Source organism: Labeo rohita, chromosome 18 (genome assembly GCF_022985175.1).
Source record: "Labeo rohita strain BAU-BD-2019 chromosome 18, IGBB_LRoh.1.0, whole genome shotgun sequence".
In the NCBI taxonomy this organism is placed as follows: domain Eukaryota; kingdom Metazoa; phylum Chordata; class Actinopteri; order Cypriniformes; family Cyprinidae; genus Labeo; species Labeo rohita.
In genome coordinates this window covers 7,042,726-7,064,409 of record NC_066886.1, presented here as the reverse complement: position 1 = coordinate 7,064,409, position 21,684 = coordinate 7,042,726, and the positions used below count along the sequence as shown (strand labels likewise).

General features: G+C 35.6%; 2 protein-coding genes across 9 annotated transcripts in view; both read left to right on the top strand.

Moving 5' to 3' along the window:
* tspan9a (tetraspanin 9a) overlaps positions 1-14,834 on the top strand; it is a 211,779-nt gene extending 196,945 nt beyond the window's left edge. For 4 of the 8 annotated variants that reach the window (XM_051135004.1, XM_051135002.1, XM_051135003.1 and 1 more), the window contains 4 exons: positions 2,832-2,933; positions 3,052-3,183; positions 4,504-4,587; positions 8,937-14,834. In XM_051135004.1, coding sequence (XP_050990961.1) covers positions 2,832-2,933; positions 3,052-3,183; positions 4,504-4,587; positions 8,937-9,008 — 390 coding nt within the window. In that variant the 3' untranslated portion in view covers positions 9,009-14,834. The remainder of the gene's footprint in view (positions 1-2,831; positions 2,934-3,051; positions 3,184-4,503; positions 4,588-8,936) is intronic. The other 4 variants (XR_007829691.1, XR_007829692.1, XR_007829689.1 and 1 more) reach the window with 4 other exon arrangements.
* Positions 14,835-18,642: 3,808 nt separating this feature from the next.
* tspan33b (tetraspanin 33b) overlaps positions 18,643-21,684 on the top strand; it is a 15,600-nt gene continuing 12,558 nt past the window's right edge. The window contains exon 1 of the mRNA XM_051135739.1: positions 18,643-18,819. Coding sequence (XP_050991696.1) covers positions 18,724-18,819 — 96 coding nt within the window. The 5' untranslated portion in view covers positions 18,643-18,723. The remainder of the gene's footprint in view (positions 18,820-21,684) is intronic.

Genomic DNA, 21,684 nt, shown 5'->3' with positions numbered 1-21,684 from the left:
TCAGGCACAAGCTGATTAAGAATTTATTGTAAGTCCGAGTCTAATTGTAATTGGACCTTGTGGGATATGGAAGTCTCGTGTACTGGGTAATTGGGACGCTTTCTTTAGTTATAAAAGAACAGCCATTACCAAACAGTTCTGATCATCATGTGTTCCAAGCAGGACGTGAAAGGAATGATGTCACAGTGTACCCTGATGGAGCCGAGAGTGTGCTTTGATGTATTCTTGTATAATGAGACTCTGAGGTCTCGAGATTTTTCCGTAGAGAAGGATGATGGTGCTTATTCACCTTTCATTTTATTCTTTCCATTCTAAAACGTGGCTACTCACACAGCGTTACCCACCACGAAGAATATCTGGGTCTAATGAGTGCACACTCCAGCGAGAGAGACATATGCCTTCTACCAGCTTTTTAATATCTTGTTTTGACTTAGTATTATTGCTGCTGTTCTGCATCATTGGATGAATTTATTTCATCATGGCATGACTGGAAAGAATGTAAAAAGCATTTCACATGACGGAGGTCTCCAGAGGACATTTTAGGCCAATTTCCACATATATTTAAAAGATTATCAGAATTAAAATTTTATACTCTTCATTAAATAATTTCCCTCAGCATTCAAAGAGGTTTCACAGCATGAATGTTTCAATTTGTTTTATTATTAGTGCTGTTTGCTAAGGCAAGCCTTTCTGTTACTCGTACTTGTACATGCACCCTGCAACTTCACACTTTTATCATAAAAAGACACTTTTATCCAAAACATGCATTTTTAAATTTATTTTAACCAGTATGTTAGCTGGTACATGAATGATACCGCAAATTATGCGGCTTATTGAGCAGAGCTGTGTTAGTACTTTTATAAGTGATTTACTTTACTTATCATTTCTGCCTGGAAGATAAAAAAAGTTGGCAAAAAAGATCCCATAGACTTGCACCAATGAACATTTCCAAACCGTTTATATTATAACCCTTTTTACGAATCTAGAATATGATAGAACTCGAAACCATCCACAACATCCTAGCATCGTGCACGGAAAAACGTTTTCTTCAGAAGTATTTTAGATCAGAGTAAAACACTGAATGTTCGCAATATGAAGCGTGACAATAAATCATCATTTTAAAGTTGTAAGTGCAGATATTATCTCTATATATCTTATTTATTGGTCTGTGTGAGAGGCATTCACTGAAATATGCCTGAAATTTAAGGGTATGGTATTTTGTCTTTTCTCTGGGGTGAAATGATGTTAATCTAGTGTGCGTCTGTATCAGGACCGGCGCTCTGTCAAACTCTAATCATCCTGCACTTCCGTCGCTCTGGGCCAGAGTGCGCTGAACCACTAATGTGAGATCGTACACCTCATTAAAACTGCCAGCGAAATATTTATCTACCCCAGCCGAAGGGGAAATGATAGTGATTCCAGCACGTCGTATACGAGTATGTTGTCTTCCAGAGTCAACGTTGGCATGCTTTTTAACGCTCTGCTCACTGTGGCAGCCAATGAATGATGCTAATTATATTAATTTGACGCAGTAGGCGAGAACCCGATGACAGGTATTGACTAAACAAAGACTGCTTATTAGGATAGACAAGGAGGTGAATTTCTCTTAGAACTTGCTTATGGTTTTTCACTATTTGCAATGCTAATATTTATACATATTTGCTTTTATTTATTCAAACTACTTGAATGAATACATACTCCAGTTAAAATACATATACAGTTAAAGGATTAGTTCACTCACCTCTGTGTCATCCAAGATGCTCATGTCTTTCTTTATTAGACTAAAAAGAAATTAAGGCTGTTGAGGAAAACATTCCATTTTTCTCCACATAGTGGACTTCAGTGGTGGTCAACAGGTTAAAGGTCCAAATTGCAATTTCAGTGCAGCTTCAAAGGGCTCTACACGATCCCAGCCAAGGAATAAGGATCTTATCTAGTGAAACAATGTCTTTTTCTAAAAAATAATACAATTTTATACACTTCATAACCACAAATGCTCATCTTGCACTAGCTCAACTCACATAACATAGTCACGTTGTAAAGGTCACACATTATGTATGCAGACAACCCAGTGTTTACAAGAAAATCAAACGCCCTTTACCAAGAAAGGTGAAATAACGATGTTTGACGATTTTGAAATTGGAGGAGAAAAGGAGATGGGGTTTTTCACCCTACCCTACTTTTTTGAACCAAAGTACACAAAGAACTAACCGTTCATGACTTTTCCAACGTGACTGCATAACGCGTGAAGTCGAGCTAGTGGAAGATGAGCATTTGTGGAGAAAAAGTATATACATTTTTATTTTGTTTAGAAAATGACCAGTCGTTTCACTAGATAAGACCCTTATTCCTCGGCTGGGATTGTGTAGAGCCCTTTGAAGCTGCATTTAAATTGCAATTTGGTCCTTCAACCCACTGGCCACCATTGAAGTCCATTTATGGAGAAAAATCCTGGGATGTTTTCCTCAAAAACCTACATTTCTTTTCGACTGAAGAAAGAAAGAAAAGAACATCTTGGATGAAATGGGGTTGAGTAAATTATCAAGAAAATTTTATTCTGGAAGCAATCCTTTAATTGAATTTTTGCAGTTGTGTAAGTGTGTTATTTAGTGAAATATGTGAAATTGCGTATGTACCTCTATATATAACCAAGTTATAAAAGTATTCCTGACTTACAAATATATTAAGCTTTTTGTTTGCTTGTTTGTTTAATTTGTCAAATCTACTTGTCAAAATGATCAAATGTAGTTTTGGTGGTCTGGATGCAGTTTTGGTATTCTCAAGATTATGTTTGTTATTGTCTATAAATAACCTTGTCCTTCTGTTCACAGGTCAGTGAGAATGCAAAACAGGACCTGAAAGATGGTCTCGCTCTCTACAACACAGACAACAACATTGGGCTGAGAAATGCCTGGAATATCATCCAAGCTGAGGTACTTTTTTGTTAACAATCATGAAAATATTGTCACAGATCGATACCTAGAACTTAATCTAGTGTGGTAAAAATGTAAAAACAATAATAATAATAATAATTTTACCTTCGCATGACAGTGGAAGTGTTGTGGCGTAACTGGCTACACAGATTGGCACGAGGCTCTGAAAGAAAAGGTTGTGCCTGACCGCTGCTGTCAAGAGCATTATCAGGAGTGTGGCCGCAACTCCACCAACATGTTCTGGACACGGGTGAGTGGACACCTGCACTTCAACCAATGATAATGGTGGCATAGTTCCCTAGACTTTTAATCGCCATGACGTGTGCAGTGAACTTTACGTATACCGCATATCAAATGCACGACTTTCCATTTAATCATCCCCATTTTGAATACATCTGAATTGTTGCATCTTACATTCATTAAAGAACATCTCTGATTCGAGACAGGATCAAAGAGAAGACAGTAGGTAATAAGTGAGAGGATTTCTTTTCTGTCCTTGAAAAGAGTTATTATTAATAAATGAAAGGCAGTAAAAGCCATAGATTTAAGACATCTCTGTTGGTAGGAGCTCTAAGTGCGTCTGTAAAGTGCCAGAGTCATGTATCTTTATGTATTCCGCTCACTTTTGGACACGGGATGCGTTTGTCTTCCCTGTGGGAGCTGATTTAACTTATGAAAACTCATTTTAATGTACTGAATGTTTAAATGAGATTGCGAGAGGGCAATGGTCTCTCGAGGGAATATTTTTTTTGTGCCATTGACACAGCCGTGCATCAGCAGATGATGTTACACGTCAAACTGTCACGTTGTCTTTATCTGAAGCTTTTAGTTACCACAGAGGTACTAATGGAGTGTTTGTGGATGAGGCATTTCCATTTGGTGAATTCTCAATGTTCTTTTTAAAAGCATTTTTCATTAAAGCAGAACAAGCCATACTTGAAGTTGTGAAGCTTCTACGAGAGTAAAAATTTCGAATAGATTTCACCTTAGTGTCGTCGTCTAGGGAAAGAAATTACACAAGGATGCATTTGTAGTCAAGTTAGCCTGAAACCGTAAGCCGTTTAATTTTTGAATTTATCTTCTCCCCCAGAAGTTAAGCAGCTAGCCAACAAAAGGTCTTAAATTGCTTTAAATTTACAGAACAAAAGGAATTAGTCAAATTTTGACACAAGGCTATTTGCACAGAAGAATTTTTTGAAGGTATTATGTTGTGTTACCGCCACAGTTTTGGGTTTTGCTGGAAATGGATTTCCTTTTCAGAACCTTAGTGTGAAAAGCAGCCCACAACACCGCCAACTCAAAGCTGTTTTGTCTTTTTTCCCGCATAGCCAAATACAGTATATCGCTGAATGTGCTTTTTTCAGTCACCGCACGTTAAAAATGCAGCCGCAGCAGTCAAGCATGTGCTCAAAACCAATTTTTTGCTGCTGCTGGACCTTCAGCTCATTTTCACTGGATCAGAATTAACAACTAGCAAATTAGAAAGTGAAACATGCACAATCTCTTTGTACTGTATTAGTGCTCTCGCCCAGAAGATAAATCACATCTCATGACTCTTCCTGTCTTGCAGGGCTGCTACGAGAAGGTTGAAGAGTGGCTTGAAGATAATAAGCACCTACTCGGAACCATCGGCATGTGTATCTTGGTAGTTCAGGTAAGATTGTGCGCACCAATGTGTTTTGCCATCACTCAGTGTGTCAAATGCAGTGGTGATAATGAGCGCACCTGTCTCGTCTGGTTCTGCTGAAACAGTGAAGCGCATGTGTGGAGCGCCACAGTCAGAAAAGGTGAACCGCTCATTAGGGCTTGCTGATATTCGAATATATAAAAAGTGAACCTGTCGGCCCCACATGATGTCTTGCAGCGGTTTGTTATAGCCCTAGAAAACCCATGGATTCAATGTATTTGATTATCGGTGCAGCCTTGTCTAATGTGTACATTCTGCGGAGGCGCTTTGCATTCATGTCAGGCAGATTTTTTTCCTAGATGTTTTAAATATAGTCCATGCTTTAGCGGTATGTTACACTGTATGTTTCGTTATGTCGCTTTGTCACTTTTAAAGTTAGCAAACTGATTTTGAGAATATCTCTTAACAGTTTCACTGGTAGTCAAAGTCAAATAAGGTTTGCTGTCATTTATCGTAAATAGTGAAAGAATCCCACATCAGATTAGTTAAAATGGACTCTCAATTAATCTGTGAGTTCCTGTAAGCCTGTGGTCGGTAATTACCTGTGGTTTATTGAGGATAATAGTGCACAGGGGTCTTTGCTAAGTACTTTTCTCAGTGTGGACCAAGAGTTGACCGCAGGCTTGTAAGCAAGCGCTTGCCACATAATCCTTCTCACAGGCTGAGCTGGGGCAAAAATCGCAAGTGATTTACTTAGATCTCATCCAGTAAAAGCCAGCCATAATCTGGTTTTTAGTAGCTAAACTGTGTGCTCTGCAAGTGTTTTGTTGTTTTAAAATATTAGTGAGGCTTGCTAATGCAGTACTTAGGGATTTGAACAAACCTCAAAGTACCATAAATGAAAAATGATTTAAAAGGTGATTTTTTTTTTTTGTAAGCAAGGGCACAAAAGTAACAGTAGACATTTTCATAATGTTAAAAAAGTATTATTTTTTTCAAATAAATGCTGTTAATTAGAACTTTTTATTCATCAAAAAATCATGGGAAAAATGTGTCAAGGGTTCTTCAAAAATCTTAAGTAGCAAAACTGTTTCTAACATTGGTAGTAATAAGAAATGTTTCTTGAGCACCAAATCAGTATCTTTAAAAAAAAAAAATAATAATAATAATAATTATAATTATAATTCAGGCTCACTGAAGACAAGTTAAACAGTCAGCAATTTAAAAAAATTAAAAAAAAAAAATTACAAGCAATAGAACAAATAAAATGCTACATATATTGTATAAAGTAATCAAATGTATAAAAACACTGCTTATTCTTCACTGTGTAAATTATATATATATATTTCTTCTTATTAAAGATACAAAAGTGATTTAGTCAACATAATTGGTACTAAGTATTAGACTGCTGTCACTTTAAGAGCTGCCCACCCGAATCCGATATACTGTTACACGTGTTTTTCTTTTTTTTTTCTCAGCTGCTTTCACTTAAGACATACAGTGCTGCTTGAAAGTTTGTGAACCCGTTAGAATTTTCTGTATTTCTGCATAAATATATCGCAAAACATAATCCACATTTTCACACAAGTCCTTAAAGTTGACAAAGAGAATCCAATCAAACAAACAAGACAAAAGTATATACTTTGTCATTTAGTTATTGAGAAAAATGATCCAATGTTAAATATTTGTGAGGTGCAAAAGTATGCTTTCAGTATCTGTTGTGAGTGACCCCTTTTTGAAGCAATAACTGCAGTTAACGTTTTTTGTAACTGCTGATCAGTCCTGACTTGTAGGAATTTTAGCCCATTCTTTAGTACAGAAACACTTGAACCCTGTGATGTTGGTGGGTTTCCTCACAAGAGCTGCTTGCTTCAGGTCTGGACTTTGACTCGGCCATTCCAAAACATTACCTTTCTTGTTTAACCATTTTTTGGTAGAATGACTTGTGCGCTTGGGGTCTTTGTCTTGCTGCATGACCCACTTTTGATTTTAGTTCAGTAAACTGACACCTAATTGTCATCCTATTGACTGAAAACGCTTCTGAACAGACAGACTATAATTTCAACTTCACATTAACTGCTAATCCTAGAGATTCACATACTTTTGCAACTCACAAATATTTAATGCTGGATAATTTTCCATAATAAATAAATGACAAAGTATATATTTTCATCTCTTTGGTTTAATCGGGTTCTCAAAACTTGTGTGAAAATCTGATGAACTTTTTGGTCATATTTAATAAGGTTCACAAACTTTTAAACAGCACTGTACATTACTGTGTTTATGAGGATACTTGCAAAGATGGGCATTTTGACACAAAAAAGTATGTATTTAACCATTCAAGCCCTATAAAGCGACAAAAATAACTTTAAAATTCCAGCACTCTATGACCAACGTCTTCACGTGTAAAATCACTTAAAACATGCAAATGAGCACGTAGCACAGCAACATCATGTGAGCATGTAACTGTGATAGAGATAATAGTCCACAATCTCTACCGGTTGACAAATTTCTACTGGTCACCCTTGGGTAGAACCATGATACAACATCCAGAAAGCTTTACAATACTATGGTACTTTGTTAGTGTACTGTAATTCTTTCTCTTAAGAACGCATGGATTCTAAAAGGAGACTTTTCTCTAGTTGTTCTGACCACAGTGCATCTCTAGATGTCAGACATTGCTAGGGGGCCTAGACTTCACCACTAGACTCACACTGAAGTCTGTGTGAGAGTCTGCCAAGATTTATAGTTCAGTTTCTGTGGGAATTGACAGTGTAAAGTAACAGCAATGCGATACTTTTCAAGCTCAAAGATGTGAGAGAATCTGATTTAATCCACACACACAGAGTCTGATGGTGTGTCCCGCTCATGTGATAAAAACTGCAGGTTCTGCAGCTTTAAGATAATGACTGTGGAATGTCGACCACCGCTGTGTGTTTGATGTATCAGGATGGATCTAAAAATGAACTTCAAAGAGGCAGTGTATTTGCAACACGTTTCCGTTTACCTCCGTGACACTATGCTTCACATCACCAAACCCATTTTTCTAAAAAATGAGGTCAATTTTACAAAGGTCTGTAATACCTGGAGAAAGCGATTCACTGGCAGCTGCTGGGCTAATGCATGCAACCCAGAAAGTATGTGACCTGTTTGCTGCCACCTTTACTTACTGAACTCTTCAGATAAACTGGCCAATGGTTAAAAAAATCTATTATAATATAATGAAAATAATGCTAGAATGAAAGAAACATATAAACACTACCAGTCATACGTTTTTTGAAGATTTTTATTTATTTTTTTAAGTCTCTCAAAGGGCAACAAAAACAGTAACATTTTGAAATATTTTTACTATTTAAAATAACTAATTTCTATTTGAATATATTTTAAAATGTAATTTATTCCTGTGATTTCAAAGCTGAATTTTTTGTATCAGTACTGCAGTCACAAGATCCTTCAGAAATCATTCTAATATTCTTAATTGCTGCTCAGACAACATTATGATGTTGAAAATAGCGGAGTGGAATTTTTATCAGGTTTCTTTGATGAACAGAAAGTTCAATAGATAATACTGACTTTAAGCTTTTGAATGGTATAGTGTTTAATGATACAAAAACGTTTTATTTCAGATAAATACTGATCTTTGAATCTTTCTATACATCAAAGAATCCTCAAAAAAGTAGTGTTTTAAATATTGATAATAAAGACTGAATTCACAATTATATTTTATTATTTATTCAAATAATAATAATAAAAGCAGTTATTTTAAATAGTCAAAAAAAATGTTTTTTATTTTACTGTTTTTGCTGTACTTTGGATCAAATAAATGCAGGCTTGGTGAGCAGAAGAGACTTCTTAAAAAATAAAAATCTTATTCTTCTTCCTGTTCAAAAAGTTTTGATTAGTAGCATATATGCCAAATAAAAAAGAAATTACTATAATATAGTAAAAATAAACAAATAAATGTGATATGTGTGGCTTTCAGAAAATAAACGTAACATTATTTAATGCATTGTGTATCATAAAGAACTGTTTTACAACATTTATTAATCATGCAAAATGTTCATTTCTATACATACTATTTTTTTAAAAAGAACATACTATGAACATACATGGGTGAAACTTCCATATTTATAACATGAAATTAATAAATGTTAATTGTTACATCACAATATCTAATGCTTAAAAAAACTGTAATTAAATGAATATGGTAAATCCATATGGCAACCAACCAATGGTTGTGTCTCCCTTGACTTTCCTAGTGTTTTATGAGGAATATGTTCAATGTTTTGTCTCCACTGACCCAGGCCATCTGTGTTTGCTGACATATAGCTCATGTGTTCCACGCTAACCTTTACATTTGGATTTTGTCATTCCAGCTCCTGGGAATGGCCTTTTCCATGACACTGTTCCATCAGATCCACAGAAGCGGGAAGAAGTATGATGCTTAACGAGGCCGTTTCTCAAGGGAGGAGCCCCGGTGCATTATGGGACAGACTTTGGAGGACAGCTCCCCCTCTTGTATCTAACGTTCACCACTGGCCAACCCCTCTTCCCATTAATTCCCCAGCTTATACCTTACCATCTTGTATAGACTCCAGCCATGGTCTGTCTCTTTTCCACTCTTTTTCTCTCATCTGTTCATCTGCCAAAGAGACCCGGGGACAGAGAGGAACGAGAGGACAGACTCTTGGCCAGAATCCTCCCCATGAGGCCTCTGACTTTCTTCATCTCCTCTAGAACCTTTATTTTACGCTTGAACTAACTAACGTTTGCAGGAAGGAGAGTAATGACGACAAACTGTGTGGCTTTACTAATACGTAAATCCTTCCGCTCAACATACAGAATGACAAGAAGACATCAGACTAGAAACCTTCAGTGTGGATGAAATTGAAAAGCATCGCTTATCATCACCTCCATCTACAGTGTAAATGACAAACAGCTCCATTTTAGCATGATGCGGTTTTGTACGAGACAGAAAACTTTGTCATTTCGGCTCAAGACTTTTTTGTTTGCTTGTTTTTATAAGTGACTTTGCCCCAGCCCCATAATTGTCATTTTGTGCACCTAAGGATTGGAAGAAGCCGGTACAAAGCGTTTAGTGAGGTATGACCAGGAATTTGAGTTTGTCTGTGTGTGTGTGTGTGTGTTGGTAATCAAGCCTTTTCTTATGTTTAAAGGTTTGTGATTTGAGGACGCATCGAAGCGTGACACAAGTTTCACTGATGAGAACCATCACAATCTAATGTCAGTATAATACATCAAACAGGGACTGTGTTTCCATAATTAGCCAGCGTACATGCAATATTATCCTCTTTGTAAAGGTCATTTTAACCAAACTGCTACTGAAACTCGTAGCATAGACAATTAAGTGAAGCTTTTATAGAAGAAAATGGTGGAAGGTTACAAAAGTAAGTAAACCAGGCAGGTTTTTAAAGTTTGACCATTTCCCCACATTTTGCTCATTAAATCCAAGTCTGTACTCCAAAGAATGCTGAGACCGAGCTTAATGACGCAGATTCCTCTTAGTTCATGTTTGCACATTTTTCTGGAACAGTAATGTTTATATTTTTGCCTGACTTGAAGAGTAAAATGAATTTACTCACCTTCATGTCAAACCTGTAGGACTGACTTTCTTCCATGGAACACAAAAGGAAACAGTTTGAAGTTGATGTTTTGTTGCTCTCTTCTGTACAACGAAAGCAGACCTGATGCTTTCAAAATCTAAAAAGGAGGGAATAAATAATGCAGCAATAAGTCATATGGCTTGTGCTCTACAGTATTTTTCAAGTTTTCTGAATTTGACTTCATTTCAAAACTTCCCTACTTACTGAGTAACAGACAAAAACCCTCTAGGGGTGTGAAATATATATCGCCTACGATAATATTGTAATTGTTGTTTAAACGATTTGCGATTTGACATTATCGAGTATATTGCAAAAACCAAACAAAAACATCATCACTTTTGATCAATTTAAAGTATCCTTGCTAAAAAAAAACTTGCGCGAGCACATTTAGAGTTCATGCTTTCATTGTGTTATTTAGTCTATTTAAGTACATTTAATACTCAAAATATCAGCACAATTGCAAATGTGATATTGATTTGATGAACAGGGGAAATAGTTCGAAACAAAGCCACAGCAGAATTGTTTTGCGTTTCTGAGCAACACACAACAGTGTTTTGTTACTGAATCAATCAGAAGTTTGAACGAATCTGTTGAATGAATGATTCAGTTGGCTCATTCCTTTGCGCCACCTACTGGCGATTCATATATAAAGTATATTTCCCTTTTTTTCCCCCCGAATAATTTCAAATTAAAACTAGGGATGCACGATCTTGGATTTTTGCTAATATCTGGTATTTTTCAACTCCTTTTTGGTTGATACCCAATGCTGATAGCAATATATTTATTTTGTTTGAAAACAATACCAAGTATCTCCTGTGTGGAAATTATTTTTAATTTTGGTTAGTTTTTAAAAAGAACGTATTTGTTAGCATTAAATAAGCAATAATTAAGTTATTTTATAATGACAGTCCATTGAGGCTTTGAAAATAACTATAAATAAACTAAATATCAATTGCTGCTTGAATATAAATAAGTATATATAAAAATGTTTGTTCGATTTTTTTTTTTTTTTTTTTTTTTTTTTTTTTTTTTTTTCATTTAATTCATGTAAACTATAGCTTCTGACCTTTAAATCAAAACATACTCATGATTTTAGTGCTTTAGTTAATCAGAAACACAGTCTAAATGTTGTAAATTTGTGAATTTTATTTTATTTTATTAGAAATATTACATGTGAGTTATTTCTCTTATCGGCAAGACATATCGGCATAATTTTTCATACCAGGCCAAGTAAAATGTACATTTATAGCCATTATCGGTCCAATAATATTGTGCTTCCCTAAACAAAACATCATGCATTTGTACCTGCAGGTTAATTGCATTCATGTCCTGCATTAAACAGTCTGTGTGAGATGTAGATTCTGTGCCACCTCTGCACTGCAAACACAAATTTTGTTGATACTGATTTCATTTGATTGGTAACAGCCCTATAGTGTCTGACTATTTAAATGTACTGATTAAATTTGTGAATGTGACACAAAAGAAAAATCAATTTAAACCTATTGGAAAAGTTAGTTCCTTGGTAAAATCTTTGGGATTCAGCTGTCCACGGCAGTCTCAAACCTGTCACAGTACCAGCACAATACCACACAAAATATCAAGATATAATTTTTTGTCATTATCGCACACCCCTACCGTTCACCAGCTCTCATTTTTGCATATGCATATTCAAAATTGGTGTATAAATATGTATATGTTTGATGCTACTGATGCTTCTTGAGGCGCTTCTTCTTTTAATATGTAAATGTGCTAAGCTGCAAGATGGTTTAAAGGTGGTAATTTCTAGAACTTTGTGATTGATGGGCGTTGTAATTCTTCAGAAATGTTCTGACCTTTCTGTAGGCAAGTTTTACATGTGGGCCAAATAATGACTTAAATTAGTGGTCTGTTGTCCTTTTGTGTCCTACGGAAGAAAACCACAGGGTACGAGTGACATGAGGTGACAGAAATGTCCTTTTCAATGAATTTCTTTAAAGTAGGAAGTCTAGCACTAATGCCAACGAAACAGAACTGTGAACATTGTCAGTACCGCTCAGAAGTATTCAAATGAAACCGCATATAGTACAGCAGAGCAGAACCAAATGCGAGCACAGTCGCAGTGTTAGTTAGAGTGGTAGACTGTAATCCACCAGCCATAATTCATCTTAGGAAAGAGCGTCTGTGGTGTTTCTATTTCCGCACACCTCAGCTTTATAGCCTGTGCTGTTTTTCTGTCTCTCTCGGCTCTTTTCTATCTCCATCTGTCTTTTAGTTTCAAGCATCAGGCTGGAACGGTTACATTCCTGCTGAACGAGGTGATAATGCTTCAGCCTAAAGGGACTCGCTTCAAAGGAAATGCATCTTGACGAGGAAGTTTTGAAGTGAAAGTGTGTTTACCAGTAGACACTTTTAGGGGTTTAAAATCACTGAGCAATAGATGGGGCGTGATGATGGCTGAGAGACAACCAGAGTGGGGTCACCCAGTGGTCTGCAATCCAGACTGTCACAGAGACTACGTGTCGTCCCTTAAGAGCTCGCCGTGCACGCGTCGTTTTTGTGTGACCGAGAGGGACGTAATAGAGCACTCGAGATAGAGAGAAAAATAATAACATCTCTCATCCCATCAAACACTCACTGACACACAATCTTTGTTTACTGTATTTTTGAAAAATTGCTTCATATTAAGAAACAGTTGGGACCAGAAGCGACAGCTACTTCTGATGTTCATCCTGTGTTGAAGTGGAGGGGAAAGAGTGCTTCTGCTCCGGATGAGTGTAGGAACTCTGTCACTGAATACTGCTGCTATAAGAGCCACCTGTGGTTATTACAATAGTGGAAAAAGCAAAAGACTGAGAAACTGCAGTCGCAATTCACTCACACTCTGCCTGCAAGCATTTAAAGTCAACATGAAGCCAAAATTGAGCCCATTTACTTTTTCAGGTCTTACCTAGTCATTTAAGGGGTTATATATATATATATATATATATATATACGTCATCAAACATTCAGAAAAAAAGCTGTAATATTGTGAGATATTATTAGTTTAAAACAATGGGTTTCTATTTCAATACATTTTTAAATAAAATGTATTCATGTGATTCAAAGCTGAATTTTCATCAGCTGTTACTCCAGTCTTCCAATGTCACATGATCCTTCAGAAATCATTCTAATATGCTGATTATTGCTTGTATTATCAATGTTGGAAACGGTTGTGCTGCTTAATTTTTCATTTTTTTTAAACCTTTTTTTTTTAGGATTCTTTGATTAATAAAACGTTAAAAAGAACAGCATTTATTCAAAATAGAAATCTTTTCTAACAATGCAAGTCTTTGCTATCATTTTTTATCTTAAAAGTGTTAATTACTTTCAAAAAAAAAGAAAGAAGAAAAATGCACAGACACAAACTTTTAAATGGTAGTTTATATTGTTACAAAATATTTCTATTTTAGGGAAATGCTGTCCTTTTTTAACTTTTATTTATTATATAAAGAATCCTGAAAAAAGTATCACAGGTTCCAACAAAATATTAAGCAGTGAAACTGTTTTCAACAATAATAAATCAGCATATTAAAATGATTTCTGAAAGATCAGAAGACTAGAGTAATGTTGCTGAAAATTCAGCTTTGCATCAAAGCAATAAATTCTATTTTAAACTATATTAAAATAGAAAACCACTATTTTAAATTACAATAATATTTCAAAATATTTTTTTTTCTGTATTTTTAATCAAATAAATGTACCTTGATGAGCAGTAGAGACTTTAAAATGCATTAAAAATTACCAACAGTAAAAGCATTCATGTAATGTTGGTTAACTACTAAATGTTACAAATAATTATAAATTTGAATAGGGAGCATTACCTTTGGAATATGTTCAGAGAGGACGAATTTAGCTCCATCCTGTCCCAACCTCCATTTGTTTTAATCGATAAACGTTTCACTCATAAATGTCACAGTACAGATGTAAAATGGGTTGTCGAGGGTGTTTCACGTTGGCTTTAAGGCATTTGTATCAGGAGGACTGAAATCTACAGCATCTTTTAATCAATTCCGCACGTTCGCCATCGCTAGCAAACGGAAACAATGCAAGAAAATGTTCTAATATGCAAGCCTGTCTCCAGTAGGCCGCAGTCAACATTATTACCATCATAAATGAAAATGTTTTTTGTGTGTTAGGCGTGGTGGTCTGGCTTCAAACCCATTTTTGCTTGGAGAGCACCGTGGAGTTAGTCAATACCAGCTCTGATTAAGTTTGCACTGATGCGCTCCATCTGCTCAGTGTACTGTCTCTAACCCCACCGCGCTGAACTTCAATGACGTGTCCCAACCCTCTTATCTGACTGATTTACAAACTTTGGCCGCAATATAGCATCCTGTGAACTAATCCCGTGTGTAAGCGTTCCAAGGTTAGAAACTATTAAGAGTTTGGAAATATTTTTTGGTTCTTGTTTTTAATTTTTGAAAGATGTCCTTAAACCCATCTCTCACTGTTATTCTTCTTTTTCAAAAAGTATAAAGTAATACACTTTTTTCTTTATATTCTTCCACTGATATAGGCTACGTTGTGTATTTAAATCTGAAATAGTCAGATGTTGAGTTGGTAGTGTTAAATGACGGTATCAAGCTGAACAACCAACAACAGTTTGGCATTAGCAGTTTTCTTTTTTTTTTTCAGTCTGTTTTGAAATGCATTTGTGTCAAGCTTAATGCGTGTAAACATTTCACCACGGATCATCTCATAACTGTTGCAAATGTTTATGACATTTGGAGCTTATCTGTTTAATATGCAATGAAAATATTGCTTTTTGCCAACTGTCTAAATATGTCTGTCAAATTTCTAAAGGTTGCAAGAGAATCTCAGTGCTTGATACTCCAACACAAGTGTTGTAATGTCATCTTTAGTTGTTGGGGGGGGTTTTTTGTACATTGTTCATTGTTGTATGTTGTCATTGTTTTGTATCATATATTTTGTCACGCATTGGTTTTAAAGGTGTTGCTAAGCATAGACTGATAATATTTTGCATTATAAAACTTTGTTTTCTAAATGATTTTTCCTTTTCTAATCTCTGATTAGAATTAATTTATGTTGGGTGGATACTATCATGCTGCACATGCAAATTCTCATTATAGTTTCTAGCCATTGTAAAGTACAAGTTCATTATCCCAAATGCTAATGAATTGCAAAGGTCTCTATATTATATTGAAGATGGCCCAGAAGAATATCTTCAAAACATCTAAAAGCTTGCACACCCATGCCATCTGATTGTATATTTTGGGATATTTTTTCAACAGTCGTTGAAACTACTAATTTTGTACCCAGTTATTGTGTTTTAATGTTTCATTATTCGTTTCTTTAGTTTTTTACCTATTAATTCAAGAACTTAAGTTGTAGATCTGAACGAAATGTTGGCATTTGTTGGTACTGAACAATAGACAGTGTTGCAGGGACAAGAAAGCTTTTTAATGGTGATTTAAATGACCACAGCGCAACTAACTGAATTATTGAATTTGTTCTCCCATTAAAAGACACTGCCATAAAATGAGCTATTAATTTGGGGTGAAAAAGGGATCTAAAAGGTAATTGAGTTCAATAATCACTGTCATATCTGTATTTTTATACTGCCATCCTAACCACCACCAGTAAGCTGCATATACAAGCTGTAGAAACGTATGCTCTCGAGTGACGTGTTTAATGTAGTGTCCTGGTGAGTGGCAGTTATCAGATATCTTGTGAACCCAGATTTGTCCTGTGGAGTATTTTGCTACATGTAAAGCACTATAAATATATTAGGTGGTGCACTAAATTGCATTCTTTAAATCCAACTATTTTTTAAATAAAGGAAAGTGTGTTGCCAAACCCCTGTGAGAAGTGTTTATTGCCTTTTTCATTTTTGTACATGCTTTAGATGTCTTATAGAGGCTTGAAAATGGTATCAGAATACAGGCCATTTTATAATGGAGGTGGCATTTCATTATCTTTCTCATTTAATGTAGAAGCACACTGTATTTAACCCTTGTATTATGTTCAAATTCTGGGTTCAGTTGTAATGTTGCAAGTCAAATTGGATTCAATAAATGAAAAAAAAAAAAAAAAAAAATTATAATAATGTAAAAACAGTAAACCTTTAACCTTAAAGGATTAGATGACTTCCAGAATAAATATTTCTTGATAATTTACTCACCCCCATGTCAGCCAAGATGTTCATGCCTTTCTTTCTTCAGTCGAAAAGAAATTAAGGTTTTTGAGGAAACATTCCGGGATTTTTCTCCATAGTTGGCTTCAATGGGAGCCAATGGGTTGAAGGTCCAAATAGTTTTCAACGCAGCTTTAAAGAACTCTACACAATCCCAGCTGAGGAATAAGGGTCTTATCTGGTAAAACGATCGGTCATTTTCTAAAAAAAAAAAAAAACTATATACTTTTTAACCACAAATGCACGTCTTCCACTAGTTCTGCGATGCGTGTCCGCAACTTCATGCATTATGTAATCACGTTGGAAAGGTCATGCATGGTCAGTTCTTCGTCTGTGTACTCCAGTTCAAAAAGGTATTTCATTGTTTTACCTTTTTTGTAAAGGGCGTTTAACTTTCTTTGCACGTTCACTTTGTAAACACTGGGTCGGTATTTTCGCCTACGTCACGCGTGACCTTTCTAACGTGACTACGTAATGCGTGAAGTTGAGCTAGTGCAAGATTGAGCATTTAAGAAGTATATTTTTAGTTTTTTTTCAGAAAATGACTGATGACTGATAATTTCGCTTTGTAGATACACTGAAACTACAATTTGGATCTTCAACCCGTTGGTTCCCATTGAAGTCCACTATATGGAGAAAAAAACTTGGAATGTTTTCCTCAAAAATTTTATTCTGGAATTGAACTAATCCTTTAATACCACACATTACACATACATAGAATATAAGACTTTTAAAACTGTATTTAACAACTATTTTACAATTCCTTAAAAAAAAAAAAAAAAACATTATAAACAGTATTGTAATGTTTATTTTAAATGTGACCCTGGACCACAAAACCAGTCATAAGGGTAATTTTTTTTTCAAATTGAGATCTATACATCATCTGAATAAATAAGCTTTCCATTGATGCATGGTTTCTTAGGACATGACAATATTTGGCTGAGAAAATCTGGAATCTGAGGGTGCAAAATTGAGAAAATCACATTTAAAGTTGTGCAAATGAAGTTCTTAGCAATGCATATCACTAATCAAAGATTAAGTTTTGATATATTTACAGTAGGAAATCTTCATGGAACATGATCTTTATTTAATATCCTAATGATTTTTGGCATAAAAGAAAAATTGATAATTTTGACCCATACAATGTATGGCTATTGCTACAAACTTAAGACTGGTTTTGTGGTCATCATAATCATAACAAAAATTTTAAATGCATATTTGCACATTTCATATTTTCAGGCATGTTTTTGAACAAGTTTATCAAAAAAATATCATAAATCAACTATTATTAGCCAAAATACACAATTACCTTTTACTAAAGATCAAAACAGTCAGGGCCTTTCTAAAACCCAATATGCAAAGCACTGCTTTAAAACAGAAAGCTTTGTATTAGTCCTATAAAGTGAAGTCATTAAACAATGCACAGCAATGCTGTTCTTGGCCGGATCAATACTCTTATAGCTACAGTATATTCTAAAAAGCTACTGAGTTGCGTCTGAATGTGGTAATACGAGTATTATGGCAGACTATACAGGATCCATATCGGATCCAGAGGATGCACACAGTGTATTTGTGGACGCGAGCGGAAACAAACAAATCAATGTCTTGGATCTCATGAAGTACACGGATCTGTCTCCAAACTTTCAAAGCCTATCCTTTCAGGGCCTGGGAGAAAAAAAACTCAACAACCCGATTGATTGTCCTTCGGCCATCGTGAATCAAGCATTCAATGAGCTTCACAGATGCAGTCCAGAGAAACAGCAGAGCTCCCGGTGGGAAAAGCCAGTCAGACGACCAGCAGAGCCCAAACTACTCCTGAAACTGCAGTTTCACGATGGGTCATTTATATTTAGAACGGCTTTCCAGCAGAAGAGGAGCTTGCGCTGCCTGCCCTGGTTTCACAGTCCTTGATCTACCAAGAGTCTCGCAGCAGCCCTGCTAATAAAATCATCACTTTGAACCGAAAAGCAGGCAGGTGACAGTCAGATTCATTGAAGTCTCAGGGTCTCTTTTTCTTTCCAGTGTGTCTGTCTATTATCACACGCTGCTATATCTTCTCATACTGAGACTGAGAAGAGAATACTGTCGAAACTAGGACACCGAAAAGCCTTGTCTGTTTTGCCTATAACTGCAAATTCTTGCCCAGGCCGTACTGGTGATAGAAAACAATGGAACGGAGCTTTCAAAGCACCCACAGGCAGCTTTTATGTAACATTGGTGCTCTGGCCATTTCCACAGACACTTGCGCAGTCCATTTCAGGCTATAGTTGTGGACCGAAACGCACGTTTCATGGCATCTGTTTGGCCTGGCCTACTTTGCCACTGCTGATTTTTTAAATCACCTTCAGCCTCTAACAATTTGTGGTAATGGATAGGCAGGTTAGCCTTACCACGACGGAAATGTTCTCTTTCGTCAACCCCTGGATTCGGTACTTCCTGTTCTTCTTCAGCTTTTTATTCTGGGTAAGTGAGGCCGCTGACACCAGCTCCAAATGTTGTTTTGCTAAGGGAGAGGACGTTTCCAGGCCGCGGAGCATAAGCTCTTTGGCCAGCTTTGAGATGAATAAAACATCAGGGGGTGTAATTTAGTCTTTTCAACAGACTGTTGCAATTGTTCTGCAACCGTGATGTTTTTGACACAACACGGCTCGTCTCAGAGCACTCTATTTGCATACAATTGCAAGGAATTTTATAGCTATAGAAAAAGTGTAAAAATACCACTCTCTAGCATGTAATCGTGGAATATGATGCAGCGGAAGGCTTGAATCCCCCAAAGAAACGTGCAATCAAAACAAAAGCATCTGTTCTCATGTTCCTCTTCTGTTCGTGGTGTTTGTGTTGTGTTTTATCAGTGCATTGACTGTGATAGAGCCTGCACAGATCCGCCTTTCAGAATCAAGTGAATTGCTCACAGTGCACAAATTGCCTCGGATTATGCTATTGTTCAGGACTCTCAAGCTTCCTGAAAACTTACCATCGGATTAAAGATCCTCCGCTTTGACCAAGACATCTACCTAAACCTTACTGAATTTTTATATTATACACTGTCCCCTGCAGGCCCAGTTTGTTTGTTAGTATTTATTTATTTATTCATTCATTTATGTTAAAAGTTAAACATTTTATTTTTAAGGTATATTTTATTGTTAAGAAAACATTAACATTTATATTTCTTTCCTTATCTTTTTGGAATTTGGGGTCAGTAATTTAAAAAAATATATATATTTAAATTAATATACTTTTATTCAGCAAAAATGCATTAAATTGCATTACATTTTTGTGACATTTTTTTTTTTTTAAGTTTTTTAAAATCTTATTAAAAAATCTGAAAAAATGCTTCACGATTTTTTTACAAACATATTACGCAGCACAATTGTTTTCAACATTGATAATAATAAATGTTTCTTGAGCAGGAAATCAGCATATTAGAATGATTTCTAAAGGATGTGACACTGAAGCCTGGAGTAATGATGCTAAAATTCAGATTTGCATCACAGGAATAAATTACATTTTAAAATATATTCAAATGGAAAACAGTTATTTTAAACTGTGATATTTCTTATTATTACTGTATTGCATTCTGAGCAAATTATTTGCAGCCTTGATGAGCAAAAAGAACAGCTTTCTTTAAAAATAAATAAAAAAATAAAACTTTTTGTCGGCACCAATAGCCTTGTTGCGCTGCAGGAGACCCAAGTTCGAATCCTGGCTTGTGGACCTTTCCCGATCCCTCCCACTTCACTTCTTGTCCAACTACACTGTCCTATCCAAATAAAGGCATAAAAACGCAAAAAATAAATCTTTAAAAAATGTAATATTTTTAAAAAATCATACTGAGCCAAAACATTTAAACACCAGTATATTTAAATACAACATTTAGGTAACAAAACAAGAACATTTTTCATTTGCAAATTAAATGACAATAATGCAAATCCCATTGTAACTGAGGTTTCTATCACGGTTTGAACAAAACGTCATCTGTTAGCTTTTTAGATAATTTGATGACATTATTAAACAAACCAAAAACTAAAAGTTCCTGACAAATAATTGATTCAACATTAAAATAAATGGAAATGAAATAAAAGCCACACACTGTGCATTCACATCATTTAAAACTCAATTTTGTCACATTACCAGCAGTCGCTGTCACTCAGTTTGCCTCAAATACATAACTCTCATTAATTGTCTTTTGTGAGTGAGTGTTGTGCTGGAACTGTGACCACCACTGCCAAATCACACTGTTCACATTAAATCAATATTTGCGCACAACAGACGGACCTCTGGACTGAGTGTGACGGCATAATCCATTAGTCGTTTGTTCCAGCCGCACTAGCTTGCTGGGTTTTTCAGAAAAGCACAAAACCGAGTGGCTGTTTCTCCACTGCACCAAAAAAGCCTCTGAATGGCTCTTTAACCTAATTCCTTGTATTTCATATGCAAGCTAAGTACATGGATGCTCTGAGAGTATTGTCATCGACTCTTGAAGACTGAGATGATAGGATTCAACTGTTTTTATAATCTCAGGTGAAAGACTCTTCAGCTGCATAATGAAACTGCAGTGGCACTCATACACACAAAAACCATATACTGTGCCACACGGTGACCGCAATATTACTTTAGCACTGCCAACAGACTCTCAGGACCAGACTATTGCTCAGAGACTCTTACACTTTAATTCTGGGAATGCAGCTTTTGTTTTAAATAATAATAATAATAATCTGTAATAATATATTTTATGTGGAGAAACCAATAAAATCCAAAATAAAATCCAATAATCCAATATAAATGTCTGAATGTGATTTCATTAGATAAAACAATATCAAGCCAAGTGTCAACTGAAAACAAATCATTCCAGTGCTTTTCCCAGAACAAACTTCATATTTCTGAGCTACGTTTTCAATAACTTATAAGGAGCTGGTGCAAGGATGATTTTTAGTATTTTTTAGATTTATGAAGTCTGCTTTCCTTATATTGTATGTATATATGTGTGTATATGTGTGTGTGTACTTGTTTTTGCTACATTGTGGGGACCAAATGTCCCCACAAGGATAGTAAAACCTGAAATTTTTGACATTGTGGGGCACAATGTTAAAAAATTATTACAAATAGTAAATGATGTTTATCTGAAAGTGTAACAATGCAATCATGTTTTCTGTGAGGGCTAGGTTTAGGGTTAGGGTTGGGTTAGGGGATAGACAATATCATTTGGTCAGTATAAAATTCTATGGAAAGTCCCCACAATTCACAAAAACAAACGTGTGTGTGTGTGTGTGTACATATACACTGCAATTTTAAATGTTTGGGATCAGTAAGATTTTTCATGTTTTTCGA